General features: G+C 44.4%; 2 protein-coding genes across 4 annotated transcripts in view; one reads left to right on the forward strand and one right to left on the reverse strand.

Moving 5' to 3' along the window:
* Window positions 1–14,512, forward strand: part of MIDEAS (mitotic deacetylase associated SANT domain protein) — an 84,923-nt gene extending 70,411 nt beyond the window's left edge. The window contains 5 exon segments of the mRNA XM_078151481.1: window positions 577–665; window positions 4,241–4,390; window positions 6,127–6,321; window positions 7,572–7,765; window positions 10,215–14,512. Coding sequence (XP_078007607.1) covers window positions 577–665; window positions 4,241–4,390; window positions 6,127–6,321; window positions 7,572–7,765; window positions 10,215–10,452 — 866 coding nt within the window. The 3' untranslated portion in view covers window positions 10,453–14,512.
* LOC110208345 (prostaglandin reductase 2-like) overlaps window positions 1–15,467 on the reverse strand; it is a 544,334-nt gene that overhangs the window by 384,420 nt on the left and 144,447 nt on the right. The window lies entirely within an intron of this gene.

A 15,467-nucleotide genomic window follows, 5' to 3' on the forward strand; every position in this document is an offset into this window, starting at 1 on the left:
GAAAAAAATCGAAGGGTTGGGGATGGGTGGGGTTGAGTTATGAAAGGTTTTGTGGGTGGTGAATTCTAAGCTGGGACTTGAAGGTCAGAAAGGACATAGTATGGTTCCTTCTTAGGCTACTCTCAGCAAAGTTATGACCCCTTTCATCCCATACCTAACGCTACGGAGAGACCTGGGGTGTAGCCTGAACCCCAGGAGTATAATGTGGAAGGCATCATGGGAGAATACATGAGACATGGTCCTTATCTTCATGGAGCTTACATATTCACCCTCAGCAGGAAAGATCTCTAGGACTGTCCTGGCTATTTCCCTTAACCTGGTCCCACCTAAGAGGAGGGAGGGCAGAGATCAGCAGGAAGGGGTTGGGAGGAAGATATGGGTTCTAAAATGATAGGGTATCTGGTCATTTAGTATAGACTTGGACCTCCAAAATGATGGGGCGTCCCTTAGAGTGGAAGGAAAGTTTCTCTACCTCATCTACCATGTTCCCCTTTTAACTGCCCTCCTAAGGAATTTCTTTTGAACTGAACTGGCTTTTCATTCTCTTCTCATTCTTCTCTTCCTGCCTTACCACAGGGTCTGACCAGTGGAAAGTAGCTGAAAAAAAATTATTCAATAAGGGCATTGCCATCTACAAGAAGGACTTCTTCCTGGTGCAGAAGTTGGTGAGTTGGAGGGCATTTCCCATGTGGGAAGAAATTCAGTTTAATTCAATACAGTCTAGTATGTTCAAGGCACTAGCTTGTGGGGATAAGAAGACAAAACGGAAAACAGTCCCTGGCCTAAAGGATCTTATGTTCCACTGGCAGGTTTAGCCTTTAAACAAGTCGTTCAATTCGTCTCATTTAAAGAGGGAGAGAAACCACACAGACACCTTGGGATTGGGGATTGGGGGTCAGGAAAGACTTTCCCATGGGAGGTAACATTTGAGCTGAGCCATAAAAGATTCTAAGACACAGAGGTTGGTGAGGGGAGTACCTTCCAGGAATCAGTGGCAACATACGTGAAGAAAGAAAAGCAAAAGGAGCGGCTAGATGGTGCAGTGGATAGAGCACCAGCCCTGGATTTAGGAGGACCTAAGTTCAAAACCAGCCTAAGACACTTACTAGCTGGGTGACCCTGGAAAAGTCACTTAACCCTGATTGCCTCCAGAAAAAGAATGAAAGAAAGGCTGAGGCTGATACGGAATGCTGAGGTCCAACAAGCAGCTAGCTGCAAGCGGGCCAGTTTCATTGCAAGGAACAGAGTGTGTAAAGGAGAATCATGTGAAAAACATCTGTCAAGGAAGCTGGGAATAGACTATCTAAAGGGGAGGAGGGTGGTGGTATAGGGAGGGTGTTAGAGCCACTTCAGCCAATGAAAAGAAGCCTTTGCAGCTGCTCAAAGGACAGGCTGAAGAAGGAGCAGCCAGGTTAGAGCATCCCCTCAGTTTTCATTCTGAAGAATAAGGCGTCCTCCCCCACCCCTCAGTTGTTCCTCTTCTTTTGTCCTGCTTGCCTCCTACTTCCTTGAGAAGATAATAGACTATTTTGTCTAGGCCTCTGCCTCAGACCAGTGAGGATGTCTGTAGCTGCCTCTTCAGACCCTGTGGACTCAACGTCAGTAATGGCTGGGGAAGTAAATGAGGGCAGTGGGCAGAAGTGAGTCATTGCCACAGCGGCCAGAGTGCTTGCTCCAGAGGGTGGTAATTAGCAGCATCAGACAATGAGATCACCCCCGGATCGACGGGCAACAGGCAGATGTGTGACTTCAGACCCAGCAAGTAGCCTGGGAATTGGAAATTGGGGGGCACTTCTGTTCCCTGACCTCACGAGTTGTCCTTCACATGTCAGTCCCTTGAGCCATGGCAGCTAGAGATGTCAGCTGAGCAACTGGTTGTCCCAGGCACTGTGCTAGGCACTGGGGGATACAAAACCACATATGAAATAATCTCTGTCATCAGAGAATTTACATGTGTGCACACACAGGTGCATATGTGTGAAATAATGTGTGTACAAGATAAGTAAACACAAAGTATATCCAAAAATACTTTGAAACACCAATGGGTCTCTGAGCTCTCATTCATGTGGGTGTTCTCTCCGGTCATGGATATTGCAACCCGTCCACACCTGCCCATTCTCTAGGATTTTTTCTCCAAGGCCCCCCATAAGTTTGTACAGGGGAAGCTGAGGACCTTCCTCTCTTTCTCTTGTCATCTGAAGGAAAGTGCCATAATACAAAGTAATTTTAGTGGGAGGGAGAAAGCATTAACAGTTGGGAGGGAGGGGGTCAGGAAGAGCTTCATGTAAGAGATGGCATCTGAGCTAAATGGGAAAACTCACAAAGAGTTTTCCAGTCAAGCCCCTCCAGAAACAGGTTTATTTCTTGGGTTGAATGCGCTCCTAAGAGTACTAAACCTCATCTTGGAAAATTATTAATTAATCATTAATAAATGTATTAGATGGGGAATGGGGTATGAGCTTGGATGGCTCAGTGCAGTCTTAGGAGGGGAACATGGAATGCCAGGCTTCCTTCCTGTAAAGAATGAAAGGATGGATAAAAATTCTAAAGACCAAAGAGGCCACCAGCAAATTCATAGATTTGCTTCAGCGTATACTTTTCTTGTGAAGAAAATCAATTTGCAATTGTCGGTAAAATCCTGTACCCTTATGAGAATATTGACTGTGGCTTTATGCCTAATGGATGAAAGATCTAAAGTCTCTGAAATTCTGCAGTAGTTGAACGCAAATCTAAGTTTTTCTGTCTCAAGAGCAGGACCTCCCACCCTGTATCTTCATGAAAAGGAGGAAGGAGGGAGGGAAATAAAGAAATGCTCATTTTCCCCCCCTTGGTGTAGTTCTGGGTTTAATTTAAAGATTGTTATCCTCACTTCCCTGACACATGGGTCTCACCTTAGGGTTTTTTTTGTGGTTTTTTTTTTTTTTTTGGTGTTTTGGTGTGTTGTGTTTTTTTTAAGGCAATTCAATAAAGTGACTTGCCCAGGGTCCACCTTAGTTAACCACCTGGGGGCATTAGATTCTCTCATTTAATCTGTTAGTTTATTGGTGAGCCATTGTTCTCCAAGAGTGTTCAAAAACACAAACATAATGTGACTTGTACCCTTTCTATATGCACACTCCATATAGATATAAATTAATATCTATGCCTAGAGGTATAGATAGAAAAATATAGAGATGTGTGACCATAGGCAAGTGACTTAACCTCAGTGCTACAGTGATGTGTATGTAAAATCCAGATGGATGCATGCCAGGAATCTCAAAAGTCTTAGTGTAGTATTGAAGTATGAAAGCTTTTGGGACATGGGGGTAGCAGGGAGAGAGAGAATATGAGAATGGATCCAGAAAAAAACTTGGAGACCCTTCTTTTGCACTCCAGTAATTCCAAATTCCTTAGTTTGGGATTTAAGACCCTCCAGTCTTCCTTTCCAACATTATTTCATACTTTGCCCCTTCGTGACCTCTACCTGCCATCCAAGCTGGAATACTAGTTGCCTGAGAGCAATACTCCCATCTCTCACCTGTCTGCATTTGTACAAGCCACCCCAGTGTCTGGAATGTACACACTCTTCATTTCCTCTCAGAATTTTTCCTTCGAGATTTGACTCACATGCCATTCCCTTTGTGACACCTTTCCTGACCCCCCCAGGTGTTACTGATCCCTCTGTTCTCACTTTTCTTTGTACTATCCTTGTTTGCGTAAGGTAGTATATAGCATAATGGATCAAATTTTGAGTTTGGAGCCAGGAAGAACTGGGTTCAGATCCTGCCTTTGGTACTTGCTAGCTGCATAGCCCTGGGAAAGACACTTGACCTCTTGCTCCACGAGCAATTCCTTAGGATTTTCATACAAAGTCACAGACTGGTCTTAGTCTGTGATGGTGAGGAAATTCTTGTACTGAGCATTCCCTGTGCTGAGAAAACCACTGCTATTTTGTATCTATAAGCTCCTTGAGGTCAGGGACTGTTTCATTTTTGTCATTGTATCTTCAGTGCCTAACATAGGGCCCTCCATGTAGCAGACGTTTAACAAATGTTTATTAATGTAATTATGTTTATACATTATACATTATACATTTATACATTATACATTAATGTAATTAATCCATTGTATTGTACTGTTAGGAGGCGGGAGAAGAGATTTTGGAAGGGGAGGGAGAGACTGGCAAAGTGGGGAAGAGGGGCAGGACAAATGAAGCTAAAGAGAACGAGCGACTTTGACTGCCATTTTGACTCCAAACCAGATTCAGACCAAAACGGTGGCCCAGTGTGTGGAGTTCTACTATACCTACAAGAAGCAGGTGAAAATTGGGCGAAATGGGACCCTGACCTTCGGGGATATCGATGCCACCGATGAGAAACTGGGTCAGGAGGAAGTGGAAGTGGACGTTAAGGTGATTCCCTCTCCTGTCTGAGTAGCTAAGACTCTTGGGATTTGGTTCCTCATGGGCCCTCAGTTGAGGTGAGAGGAAGTGGGAAGGAAGAGGACAGAATGCTACAGGGCTCGGTTCCTGAGGAGTTATCTTGAGTCAATTGTATGAAACAAGGTTTTGGACCTTTCTCCTTGCAAAGTGGATGGGTGGTAGAGGAAGGACGAGAGGGAAGAAGGGAAGGAAGAGATAGATAGGAAGGGAAGATTTATTAGCCACCTGCTCTTTGCTAGGCTGTGGGCAGCTAGGTTGAGTAGTGGATAAAGTAATGGGCCTGGAGTCAGGAAGACTCATCTTCCTGAGTTCAAATCTGACCTCAGATACTTCCTAACTGTGTGGCCCTGCGAAAGTCACTTAACCCTGTTTGCCTCAGTTTCCTCATCTATAAAATGAGCTGGAGAAGAAAACGGCAAATCACCCCAGTGCCTTTGCCAAGAAAACCCACAATGGGGTCATGAAGAGTCAAACGTGACTAAACAACAGCACATTTGCCAGGCTCTGTTAAGCACTTTGAAATTGTATCATTATATAACATTAATATATTATGAATAATGATAATATATTAGTATATTATTTCATCTGATCCTCACAACAGTCCTGGGATATAGGTGCTATTAATACCCCCATTTTACAGTTGAAGAAACTGAGGCAGGCAGATAGGTGAAGTGACTTGCCCTGGGTCATATAGTTAGGAAGCATCTGAGGATGGAGTTGAACTAGGGTCTTCCTGACTCTAGGCACATGTACTGTGCCACCTCGCTGGTGGTAATAATGGTGGAAATAGTAGAAGTGTGTCATGTTTGTGGGTCACTTTGGGAAAGTTTTCAGAGGGATTTCATGTGTATTATCCAATCATATCATCATGACAACTCTGTTAGGGAGAAACAATGTTATCCCCCATTTTACTGATGGGAAAATTGAGGTGAGGCCGGGGCTGGAAGAGACTGAGAAAGGGATATTGCTTAACCCTGGAGGGATAGAGGTGTGGATTTGTCCTTTGAAGAAGTACTGTTAAGGATGATGACTGTCTTCAAGTGTTTGAAGGTGGCTGTGTGGAGGAGAGCTTAGATCAAGTTGGGTTGGCTCAATAGTCATAACTAGAAGTAGTGCATGCAAATTGCAGAGAGAACAGATTTATGGTTGATCTAAGGAAAAACTTCCTAACAGTCATCACCCAGTTGAATGGACCATCTTGGGAGGTCCTGAAATCCCTTATGTCTTAAGGTCTTCAGGCAGAGGCTGGAGGTAAATTTCTATACAGGTACAGATTGGACTAAATGACTCATGGGGTTCTTTCCAACTCTGAGCTTCTCCGAATCTTGGTAATCTGGGTGAGGTGACTTAACTAAAGATCCTGCAGCTAATTAATGGCAGGATGGGGACTAGAGTATAAGTCCCTAAATTCCTAGGCCAGAACTTTTTCCTATGATCCCACACTGCCCACTGTGGGGCTGCTTTTGTGGTTCTGGCCTGCTGGGATGAGTAGCCTATGGAGAAGGGCTGGATCCAGATTACCACTGGTTTTTCTTGCTTTGGGCTCCCAGCCCCAAATATTTGTGTGACTCAGGTCTCCCCTTTCTGTCCATACCAGCTCTAAAATAGGAGGATTGGGGTCTGTTTCTAAAAAGAGTCCTCCTAGGCACAAAGTAAAAGAAGCCAAACAAAAACCTGGCTCACTCTTTTCTTTTTCCAATTTTAAGAGTTCCCAGAGGTTGACAAGGGTCCAGCCTCCCAGAAGGGAGGCCCCAAGTGAAGAATGTGCAGTGGCCAAGAAGGAGGCCAAGAAGGAGGACAGGGAGGTGGAAGGGAAGCAGGAAGAGCAAGAAGAGGTGCGGGAGAGGAGCCGGAGGGCAGCAGCTGTCAAAGCTGCCCAGACGATACAAGCCAACGAAGCGGTGAGTGTCTTCCCCTCACTGGGGCCAGCTGAGAGCTCAGAGCACCCATTGAGGTCTCTGACACAAAAGTCATGACTGTTAGCCTCTTTCCACCTCCTTAAAGTGTTATAGGTTCGAATTGGTTCACACACCTGGGGCCCAGGTGCAAGGTTGGCTGGTATAGTAAGGGATGACTACAAGTGAAGAGGTTTGCCTTCAGGTGGGCACCAAGACAGTGGAAGCAGTACTGCCAGAGATGGTGACAAGACCTGTTCCCGGTGACAGGGACACCTTGAGTTAAAGCCCAGAGGAGGATGGTTTGGGCGGAAGGGATGAAGTTCCAAGAAGCAATGGATTGGAAGCTAGAACTGGCCTTTGGAGCAGGAAAGGAAGACTTGCTGAGCATGGGACTCACCTGGGAAGCGTTTCATTTGGAGGGGAAAGTATTTAGGAGGTGGCCCTCAAGCAGTGACTCCTCAAGGAGGGGGCTGTTGTTACAAGGGAAGGCTTTTATTTGGGGAGGAGAAGAGGGAGAGGAGTGATGAAAAAAAAAAGATGTCAAAAGAAAGAAAAGCATCAATGAAATATTTGAAAAACACAAGAGAAAGCAAAAGGAGGTTTGTTAAGGGGACACAGACAAGGGCAGTATTGGTACTACCATGTCAAGTTTTATTTATTTAAATAAACAGGCTGTACATGGTGGATTCGCGATTTCATATTGTAATTCTTGTTTTCTGCTCCTCTGTATGTCTAGATATGTTCATATTTGTTGAGGACTGCCAGGTTCACAATTTTAGAAATTATTTCAAAAAAGAATAAGAGAAGGGAGTTACTCTAGTTCAGGCATAGGAACTGAATTTAGCAAGAAACAAGAGCTCCAGGGGCAGGTGGCACAGTGGACCTGAGTTCAAATCCCACCTCAGACACTTGACAATTCCTAGGTATGTGACCTTGGGCAAGTCACTTAACCCTGATTGCCTCAGACCAAACACTTGACACTAACTAGCTGTGTGACCCTGGGCAAGTCACTTAACCCCAACTGCCTAAAAATAAAAAAAAATAAATAAACAGGAGCTCCAGACAGAGCTAATAGCAAGCTTCCAGGGCTTCCTGGGAAAGCAAGTACTTACAAAGTCTCCGTAGGATTCTTTGCCACGGTCCTTGTTGCCAGGAGCCAAACCAAGTAGGCAAAGCTAGGGCCATGGTGCTCTTCTCCCACAGTAGCTCTTTTATTCCAAACTGATGCAATTGTCTTGTCTTCATCTGTCTAGATCAGTGACGTCCTCATCCTCAGGAACCATGAGTCCAGTGCTCCTGGGGTGGCCAGCAGCCGAGCCACGGAAAAGCCTAAGGAGAGCTCTGGGAAATCTCGAAGAGGTGGACCCATCACAGAGAAGAAGACCACAGAGACCTTAAGTAAATCCCAGAACCAGGACAGCACGTTTCCTTGTAAAAAATGTGGCAGGTACGAAGACAGACTTGAGTTCCAAGCAATTGGAAGAAGGGTGGGTGACTGGTAATGGGAACCGGGAAAAAACCAAAGCTTTGGGTTCTTGATGGGACAGTGGACAAGGTGATGGACCGGTGGGGTGATGGGCAGAGTTGGCTCTTGAGGGATAATGAGGACAGCAGCCGATGCAGCAGATGTCACTCTACCTCCTGCTGGCCTGGGACTTGGAGGGAGCATGAGGGTGAAGGTAGCATTTGGTCACACGGTGTGACCAGTTTGGTGCATCATAATAGATAGCATGCCGGACTTGATGTCAGGATGGCCTGGGTTTGAATCCTACCTTTGATACTTGTCCAGGGTCATCTGACCTCTCTGACCCTCTGTTTCCTCATCTACAAAATAGGGATAATATCAGTAGTACTTGCCTCACCTCAAATGAGGCAGTGTATCTAAAGCACATGAACTAAATAGACCTCAGCTCTTAGGTTATTTTCCAGACTGGTTTAGTATCCCCTGCTCCATATCTCTGGTGATGTTTATATCCTGATGTCCTCTGGACAGCTGCTGCTGGGTGCTTGCAGGACTATATCTATCTATCTATCTATCTATCTATCTATCTATCTATCTATCTATCTATTTTTTAAGGCACTTGGGGTTAAGTGACTTGCTCAGGGTCACACAGCTAGTAAGTGTCAAGCGTTTGGTCTGAGGCCAGATTTGAATTCGGGTCCTCCTGAGTTCAGGGTCGGTGCTCTGTCCACTGCGCCATCTAGCTGCCCCAACTCAGCAAGATTCTAATGAAATCTTTTGGAACTTGTTGCATCAAAATTATGCCCCAAAGAGAGGCAATGTAATGTGGTATGGGTGCAGGACTGAGTGAGAATCAGTGGAGAGAATAACACATAGGGCTTAATGTTGAATGATGATGGTCAGGGATGGGGGACTAGTTTACCTGTTCTGCCTTCCATCTTCTTGCCTGTGGTGGGTTTGCTCCACTTTTTTGTTTTTTTGTGAGGCAATCAGGGGTAAGTGACTTGCCCAGAGTCACACAGCTAGTAAGTGTCAAGTGTCTGAGATCTGGATTTGAACTCGGGTCCTCCTGACTCCAGAGCTGGTGCTCTATCTACTGCACTACCTAGATGCCCCTGGTTGCTCCACTTTTGCTCAGAATGTTTGTAGAAACACACTGGCTCCTTAAGTGTTTACTCTTTGCTAAGCACCTTGTTAAGCATTGGGGATGCAAATATGAAAGTGAGCTAGTGCCTGCCTTCCATGGAGCTTACATTCTAATGGGGGCAGGGAGACAACACAGACAGGGAATTGGTTGCCAAAGAAGGGAGGTTTTGGGTTTGAGAAGACTTGACAATGGTGAACATAGCCCCAAGGGAGTCTAACTGACATACCCTTTTCAAAAGCATTGGTAAAATTGATTTGATTATGGTTCCCTGAGCAAGAGGTGAAAAGGTGGTGGTTGCATTAGCTGCAGGGCAAGGTGATGTGAATAGAAGGTTGGATTGTACATGAAGCTTGGTCTGAGGGCAGCTGTATTTGAGCTACATGAGTCTCCACTCACTCATCAATCAGGATAACTCCATACCTGTCCTGGGTGGGAGTTTCAAAATTGAGTGGATTAACCACCCTCTCTACCCCGTGGCCTTTGTAGGTTAAGTAGTCTGAATGGTACCTGAGCCAGGGCAGATGACAGGAAGGTGGCCTGGAGCCTAGCTGTTGGGGGAAGTGAGTAATTAAAATAGAGCTGCACCCAACCGTCTGACTCCTGGTTACCCTTGTTCCAAATTTTCTCCCTTCCCCATCCATTGAGAGAAAAAAAAATTACAATCATGTATGGTCATGCAAAACAAATTCCCACATTAGCAGTGTCCAAACAGAAGAAAGCAAGTGAAGAAAAATATGCTTTAGTCTGCACTGTGACTCGGCTTTCTATCCAGAGGTAGATAACATGCTTCCTCATGGATCAGAGTTATAACTAAGTCTTTCAAAGTTGCTTATCATTACAATATTGCTGTTGTAGAAATTGTTCTCCAGAAACTATCCCTTTCATTATTTCACAACAGTGTAATGAATAGTATTCCATTACATTTAGCCCTTCCCCAATTGATAGGCATTGAGGCGTGTCATTGAAAAGATCTAGCCAGGGCTTGAGGTAGCTAGTGATTGAGGACGTAGGACTATAGAGAAAGCCATCTGGCCCAATTCTCTCATTTTATAGAGAAGGAAACTGAGGCCATGGAAGGCTAGTGGGATAAATACCAGGGGTGGGATTTGAACCCATGTCCTGGCTCTTTGCACTGCACTTTGACACTGGTGATTCGTATCGCAGACTTTGTAACCTGAGAAAGTTGTGATGATAGCAGACAATGCCCTTTGAGTGCCCAGTTCCGTGGAGCTCTGGAAGGAGTCTGGTTGTGACCCAGCTTTCTCCCTCTATCCTCCTTTTGTTCAGGGTATTCTTCAAGGTAAAGAGTCGCAGTGCCCACATGAAGAGCCATGCGGAGCAGGAGAAGAAGGCGGCAGCGCTGAAGCAGAAGGAGAAGGAAGCAGCAGCTGCAGCAGCCGCAGCGGCAGCTGCTGCCACCCGCCTCCAGGCCCGACGGGAGAACAGCGGCGGTGGTGGTGGTGGCGGTGGCGGCGGCGGCGACGGCAGCAGCAGTGGAAGCTCAGATGAAGATGGCGAGGCGTAGTGAGCCAAGGTAGTGGACTCAGCTGGGAAAGCAATGAGGCTGGTTCTCCCCCACTCTCCCTGTGCTGGGTGATTCCCCTCTCTATACCTTCACCTGCCTTGTGGCTGCGGCTGCCTGGCCCAACAGACCCTCACTGGGGATTCAGATGGGAATCATGAAGACTTAAAAAAATATGGAACAAAAGACAAGCTTTTATTTAATTTATGAAGGCCCTGGGAACAGTGTTACCTGGGACAGGACCTAGTTGTCCTTATATTGAGTCCGTCAGACCTTGTCCCTGTGCTTTTTCAGAATGGTAGGACTCTTTCTCTCATGCTTCTGGAGACTTCCAGCCTGGAGTCATTGATCTCCCCACCCCACCAAGCCATGAGGCTATTGGTCGCTGCTGCTACTTCTGCTGCTTTTTGGACACCAAACTCTTGCTGCACAATTCTTCCTTTTTCTTGACCTTCCATTCATCCCCTGAGTCACTTGGAAGATATTTTAGGGGATGGAAAGCTTAGCTCAAGTTTGCAAGATTTCACCCCATCATACTGGACACGACTTACTGAATGCCACCAGAAATTGAGTGGCTCTGCCAGCAAGATGCTCTCAGTGTCTCTCCTCCCTGGCTCAGGTGGGTGAGACAGAGTGGCCCCTTCTGGGAGGGGAACATTTGGTCTTCTCCTTTAACCTGCCACCTTGTACTAGCCTGGTCAAGCCCCCAGCCAGGGACAATAAGGAGTAGGCAAGCACACTGATACCCAAACCAAAGCTTTTCTAATTATCCATTCCCAGCATCCCTTCTTCCCCTGGAGGGAGGCTGCTGGGTATGCATTGTGCGCCTGGACAGATGGGAAAAGAGTGAAAGAAAGAAGTGGCAGAGATCCAGATTTTTTTCCCCCATTACCCGTTTGAGGGCCTTAACTTTCCTGTTTCCTGGCAACTCTGCCCAGAGCTGAGATGAATTTCTCAAATCTTTGGAGCTCCAAGCCAAAATTAGTGGCACCTGCCTCTGCTAATAGACCTTCCTGGGGAAAGGGAGCTAGTCAGAGGGCTGTCTCTGCTGGAGAGAAAGAACTGGAGAGAAGGCTGCCTATCAAGCAAAAGGTGGCCAAGTTTTTACTAAATTGGACTCATCCTGATTTCTCACCCCCTTGCCAGATGCTTTCTGGCCCCTAGCTACTGTGAAAGAGGGTAGTTAAGGAGTGACTAGCTAAAAGTCATTCAGGACCTCCTCCTTATGACTAAACTTAATAATCCTAAGGGGATGCCTGAGCTGACAGCCTTCAGCTTTCCTGGTGGTGGTCTCCTATAGTTCTAAGGCCTGAACCAGTCCACCCCCAGCTCCTCAAATTGCCAAAATACAGCCCTCAGGTTTCATGCTGTGACTGACCACTGTTGTTTGGAAGGCAGACTCCCAGATTTCTTTAGATTTCTGGATCCTTTCCTATCAGAGCAGTCACTGAACTAGATGGAAAAGGGTTATGATTTGGAGGTTATTTCTTTTTCATATTTAATTTTTCACATCCTCTCAGGGAGCAGGGGCCTCTTGCTTTCCAGAGGCCCAATTCATTTGTCCAAAAGTAAGACATCTACCTGCCCTCAGAGGGAAATGATACCATGTACCTGGGGTGTAGGACCTTCTCTGTCACTGTGGGAACTGGCCCCTGACAGTGGAGGAAAGGAGGTTTTCCTAAACCCACCACAGAACGCCTGCTAAAAGCAACAGAGAGCTCAAGTCAGAAAATTCAACATTTGGAAAAGGATTTTTTTTTTTAAGAAATTGAAAACACTGCTGCTTGCTCAGTTTTCTTGCCTCCATTTTCAGGGCAGTGGTGGTGGAAAACCCATTCAATTCTGGGCTTAGTTTGGGTTCCATTCGAGTAGGCCAAGGATTCTACTCACAGAACAAAACTATTGTTAGTGGGATACAGGTATACTGGAATTAATGGAATGAAAACTTAGAACAAGAAAAAGGTTTTGAAAATAGCCTGTGGGATTCAGAAGAGTCTGTCTGATTCTAGGGGTGGATTCTTTTCTGGTCGCATACCTAAACTTTATAAGTGAGATCCGAAGGAAGTAGCATTCCCAGTGAGGGAGTCCAGGTAACTAGGTGTATCAGGCTAGTGATTTGGGGAGGGAATTGCTTGTAAACTATGCACTGTCAGGTATTCTTCATTTATACATTAATGTGGGTCTCTAGGGCCCCCACAGAGGGAGTAACCAAATCCTTCTGCCTAGCCTCCTAGAGAATGACCTAGATTTCCTAAATCTTTGCCCACTGATCTGTTTTCTTCCATAAGATTGTGCAAATTCAATGTCCTAAGATTGTCTAAAATTTTGTACATGATCCAAAAGCAGGAAGTTAAGCTCAATATGAGTGCCTTCTCAGCTCAGCCTTGAAGTGCTACTTACATGTCCCAAGATTTTTCTATTTAAAAATTCCTTTGGTTTCAGTCCTTGTTTAGACACACAACAGCTGCTCTTGTAACAGAAACCTTCAGCCAGATGAAGACCCTCCCTTCCATTCACTCAGAAAGTGGTAGAACCCAGTCTGTTGGAATTCTTTGAATAATAAAGTGATTCTCTTTCACCCCTCCCCCCAGCTAGCTGGGACCTTCCTGGGTAAGGGTAGGCAAGTAAGACAAGACCATATCTCTGTTAATTTGGGGAGAGAAAAGTTATCTCCAGTAAAATGGGAAAATTTGTGTCTTTAAAGAATTAAAGGCAATCATGGCTAATAAAATACATATAAAACAGAATCTGTAAACAAAGCTAAACATATCCTTCAATGGTGCTGTTCTCGATCTGTGATAGGTTCAGTCACATTTTTTTCTTTTATTTGCTTAACCTAATCAGAAAGTCCATTGCTTTGGGAAGTTGAATAATTAGACTGGAAGTCTCCAGCTTTAAGGATTTCTGTCTCCTTCCCGCTCCCTAACATTCTATGTCCATTGCAATAGCCACCATCACCACTCACCTAAGGAAGGGCATAAACCCTAGATCTCGGATCTAGATGGGGATGGGGGAATCTGTTGCCTGAAGGAAGGCCTTTTGTCAACTGTCAGTGCTATACAACCTGGGGTGTGATTTGGGTAACAGTGTGGATACATGCTTTGTTGCATTTTGATATTTCCTCAGGCTGACTTTTGTCCTTTGAAAGAAAAGGGATTCCCCACCTCTGATCTGGACCGTGAATTTGGTCTTAGGGAGCAGGGTAGTACCATTTTTTTTTGTTGCCTTTAATCTCCATCCATGGTTAAAATACATTCCCTCCTCTTCTGCCATCCACATACCTCCCACTGTACCAAATGGAGTTTAACTAGTGGTACAGGGGTTTTATATGCTGCTTGGGTCAAAAGGGATTGTCTGCATTCAACTGCCTCTGTGAAGCTGCTTCTCATTCTCATACCATATGCTAAGGATGAAGGGAGAATACGATGCATATTCGAGCCTCAGCTGTTTCAATGTTCTTTCTGGGGAGTGCTTCTGGGATGGTGTTACCAGACTGGAAAGCCTGACTCTTTAGGTTTACGGAGAATATGCCTGTTTCTAGAAAACATTTCTATATTCAAGACCAGATATTCTCTCTTCCCATCGTGTTATGTTAATATTGCTAACAACAATTTGCAGCTGTTTCAACCATTACTTATTTAAATCTGTAAGTTGGAGGTCTTTTGGGAGGGGATAGAGCACAGGAACAGTCAGTCTGTAATTATTGTATAAATGCTTTAATAGCATATAAATAAGTACATTACTTTTATTTTGAAAAAATGATCAGACACTGCCTTTTGTGTGTTTGCTGCCTGTGGCAACCTTTTTAAAGACTGTTACATATTAAAATAGTGTACATATATATTATATATATATATATATATATATATATTATTTACCTCTTTTGCTGTACAGTTGTGATAGACCAGACGGAAGATTTTATTTTTTGTGTGCTTTTTATAAAAAAAATTAATACACTAAAGAAAATCTTGCTGATGTGATTGTAATGTACCCATGTAACTTATTTACTTTTGAATGTCTTTCCATATCTCTAAACCTTTTATTAAATAAGGTTTTAAAAATTCATAGTGGAAAGTTGTGTTTTGGTGGGAATTGGCTTGGTCACAGGTTGTATCATGGAGCTGGAATGGATCTGGGAGAACATCTAGGCCATCTCCTCATTTTACAGAGGAGGAAATTCAGGATTAGGGAAGGTAGATAAATGCCAATGGTGACAAAGTAGTAAGGGCTTTTCCCGGTGTCTCATGACTTTGTCAAGTACAGTCCTCTACAACACCATGCTTGCCTGTAAGGGCAGAAAGGTCAGATCCTATGGTTTTCCCTGAACCATTCATTCCACGGAAGCTCATAGTCAGCCAGTGCACCACGGGGTGAACTATGTGCAGAACATCCTTTCACGATCCCATAACAAATAAAGAGATGTACACACATACACACAAAGTTGGCTTTTAGATGTACTTGAAGTAGGCCAACAAGTGAAAAGGCTAGTACTAGGTAGGTCAAGTAGCAAGGATAATGAATGACAGATGGACCCATTTGATTTGCAGGTTGGATTCCACAGACCCACAAATAACGGTCTTATATGCAGAAGAGGAAAGGACAAAAATAGATGATTAATTCTGTACTCTCATGGCAAGTGAAGATGCAAAGGAAGGAGTGAAAAAATTATGTTGTCTCAAAGTAAAGTTTTCCAAAGGTCAAATGTTGGTAAATTAATAAGACTGGAATTGCTATGCTTTCTTAATCCTGTGGTCATATGAAAAAAGATAGATACACTTTTAATTCTTTTTTATAAAATAACACCATTTATTACTATTTCAAAACAAGTTCCACAAAATAACATTTAGAAACCAAATAGGTCTAAATAATTTAAGAGACAATATGTTTAGCCATAAAGTCATGCTACAAAACTTCTATATATAAAAGAGATTAACCAAAGTAGATGTCAAAATATCTTCCTAATTAGAGCCAGTTCTAGAAGCCAGGTTTCTAGAGTGACCCTTCCCAATCAACCAGTC

This window comes from Phascolarctos cinereus, unplaced genomic scaffold (assembly GCF_003287225.1).
Source record: "Phascolarctos cinereus isolate Bilbo 61053 unplaced genomic scaffold, phaCin_HiC Scaffold_3;HRSCAF=262, whole genome shotgun sequence".
Taxonomy (NCBI): Eukaryota; Metazoa; Chordata; class Mammalia; order Diprotodontia; family Phascolarctidae; genus Phascolarctos; species Phascolarctos cinereus.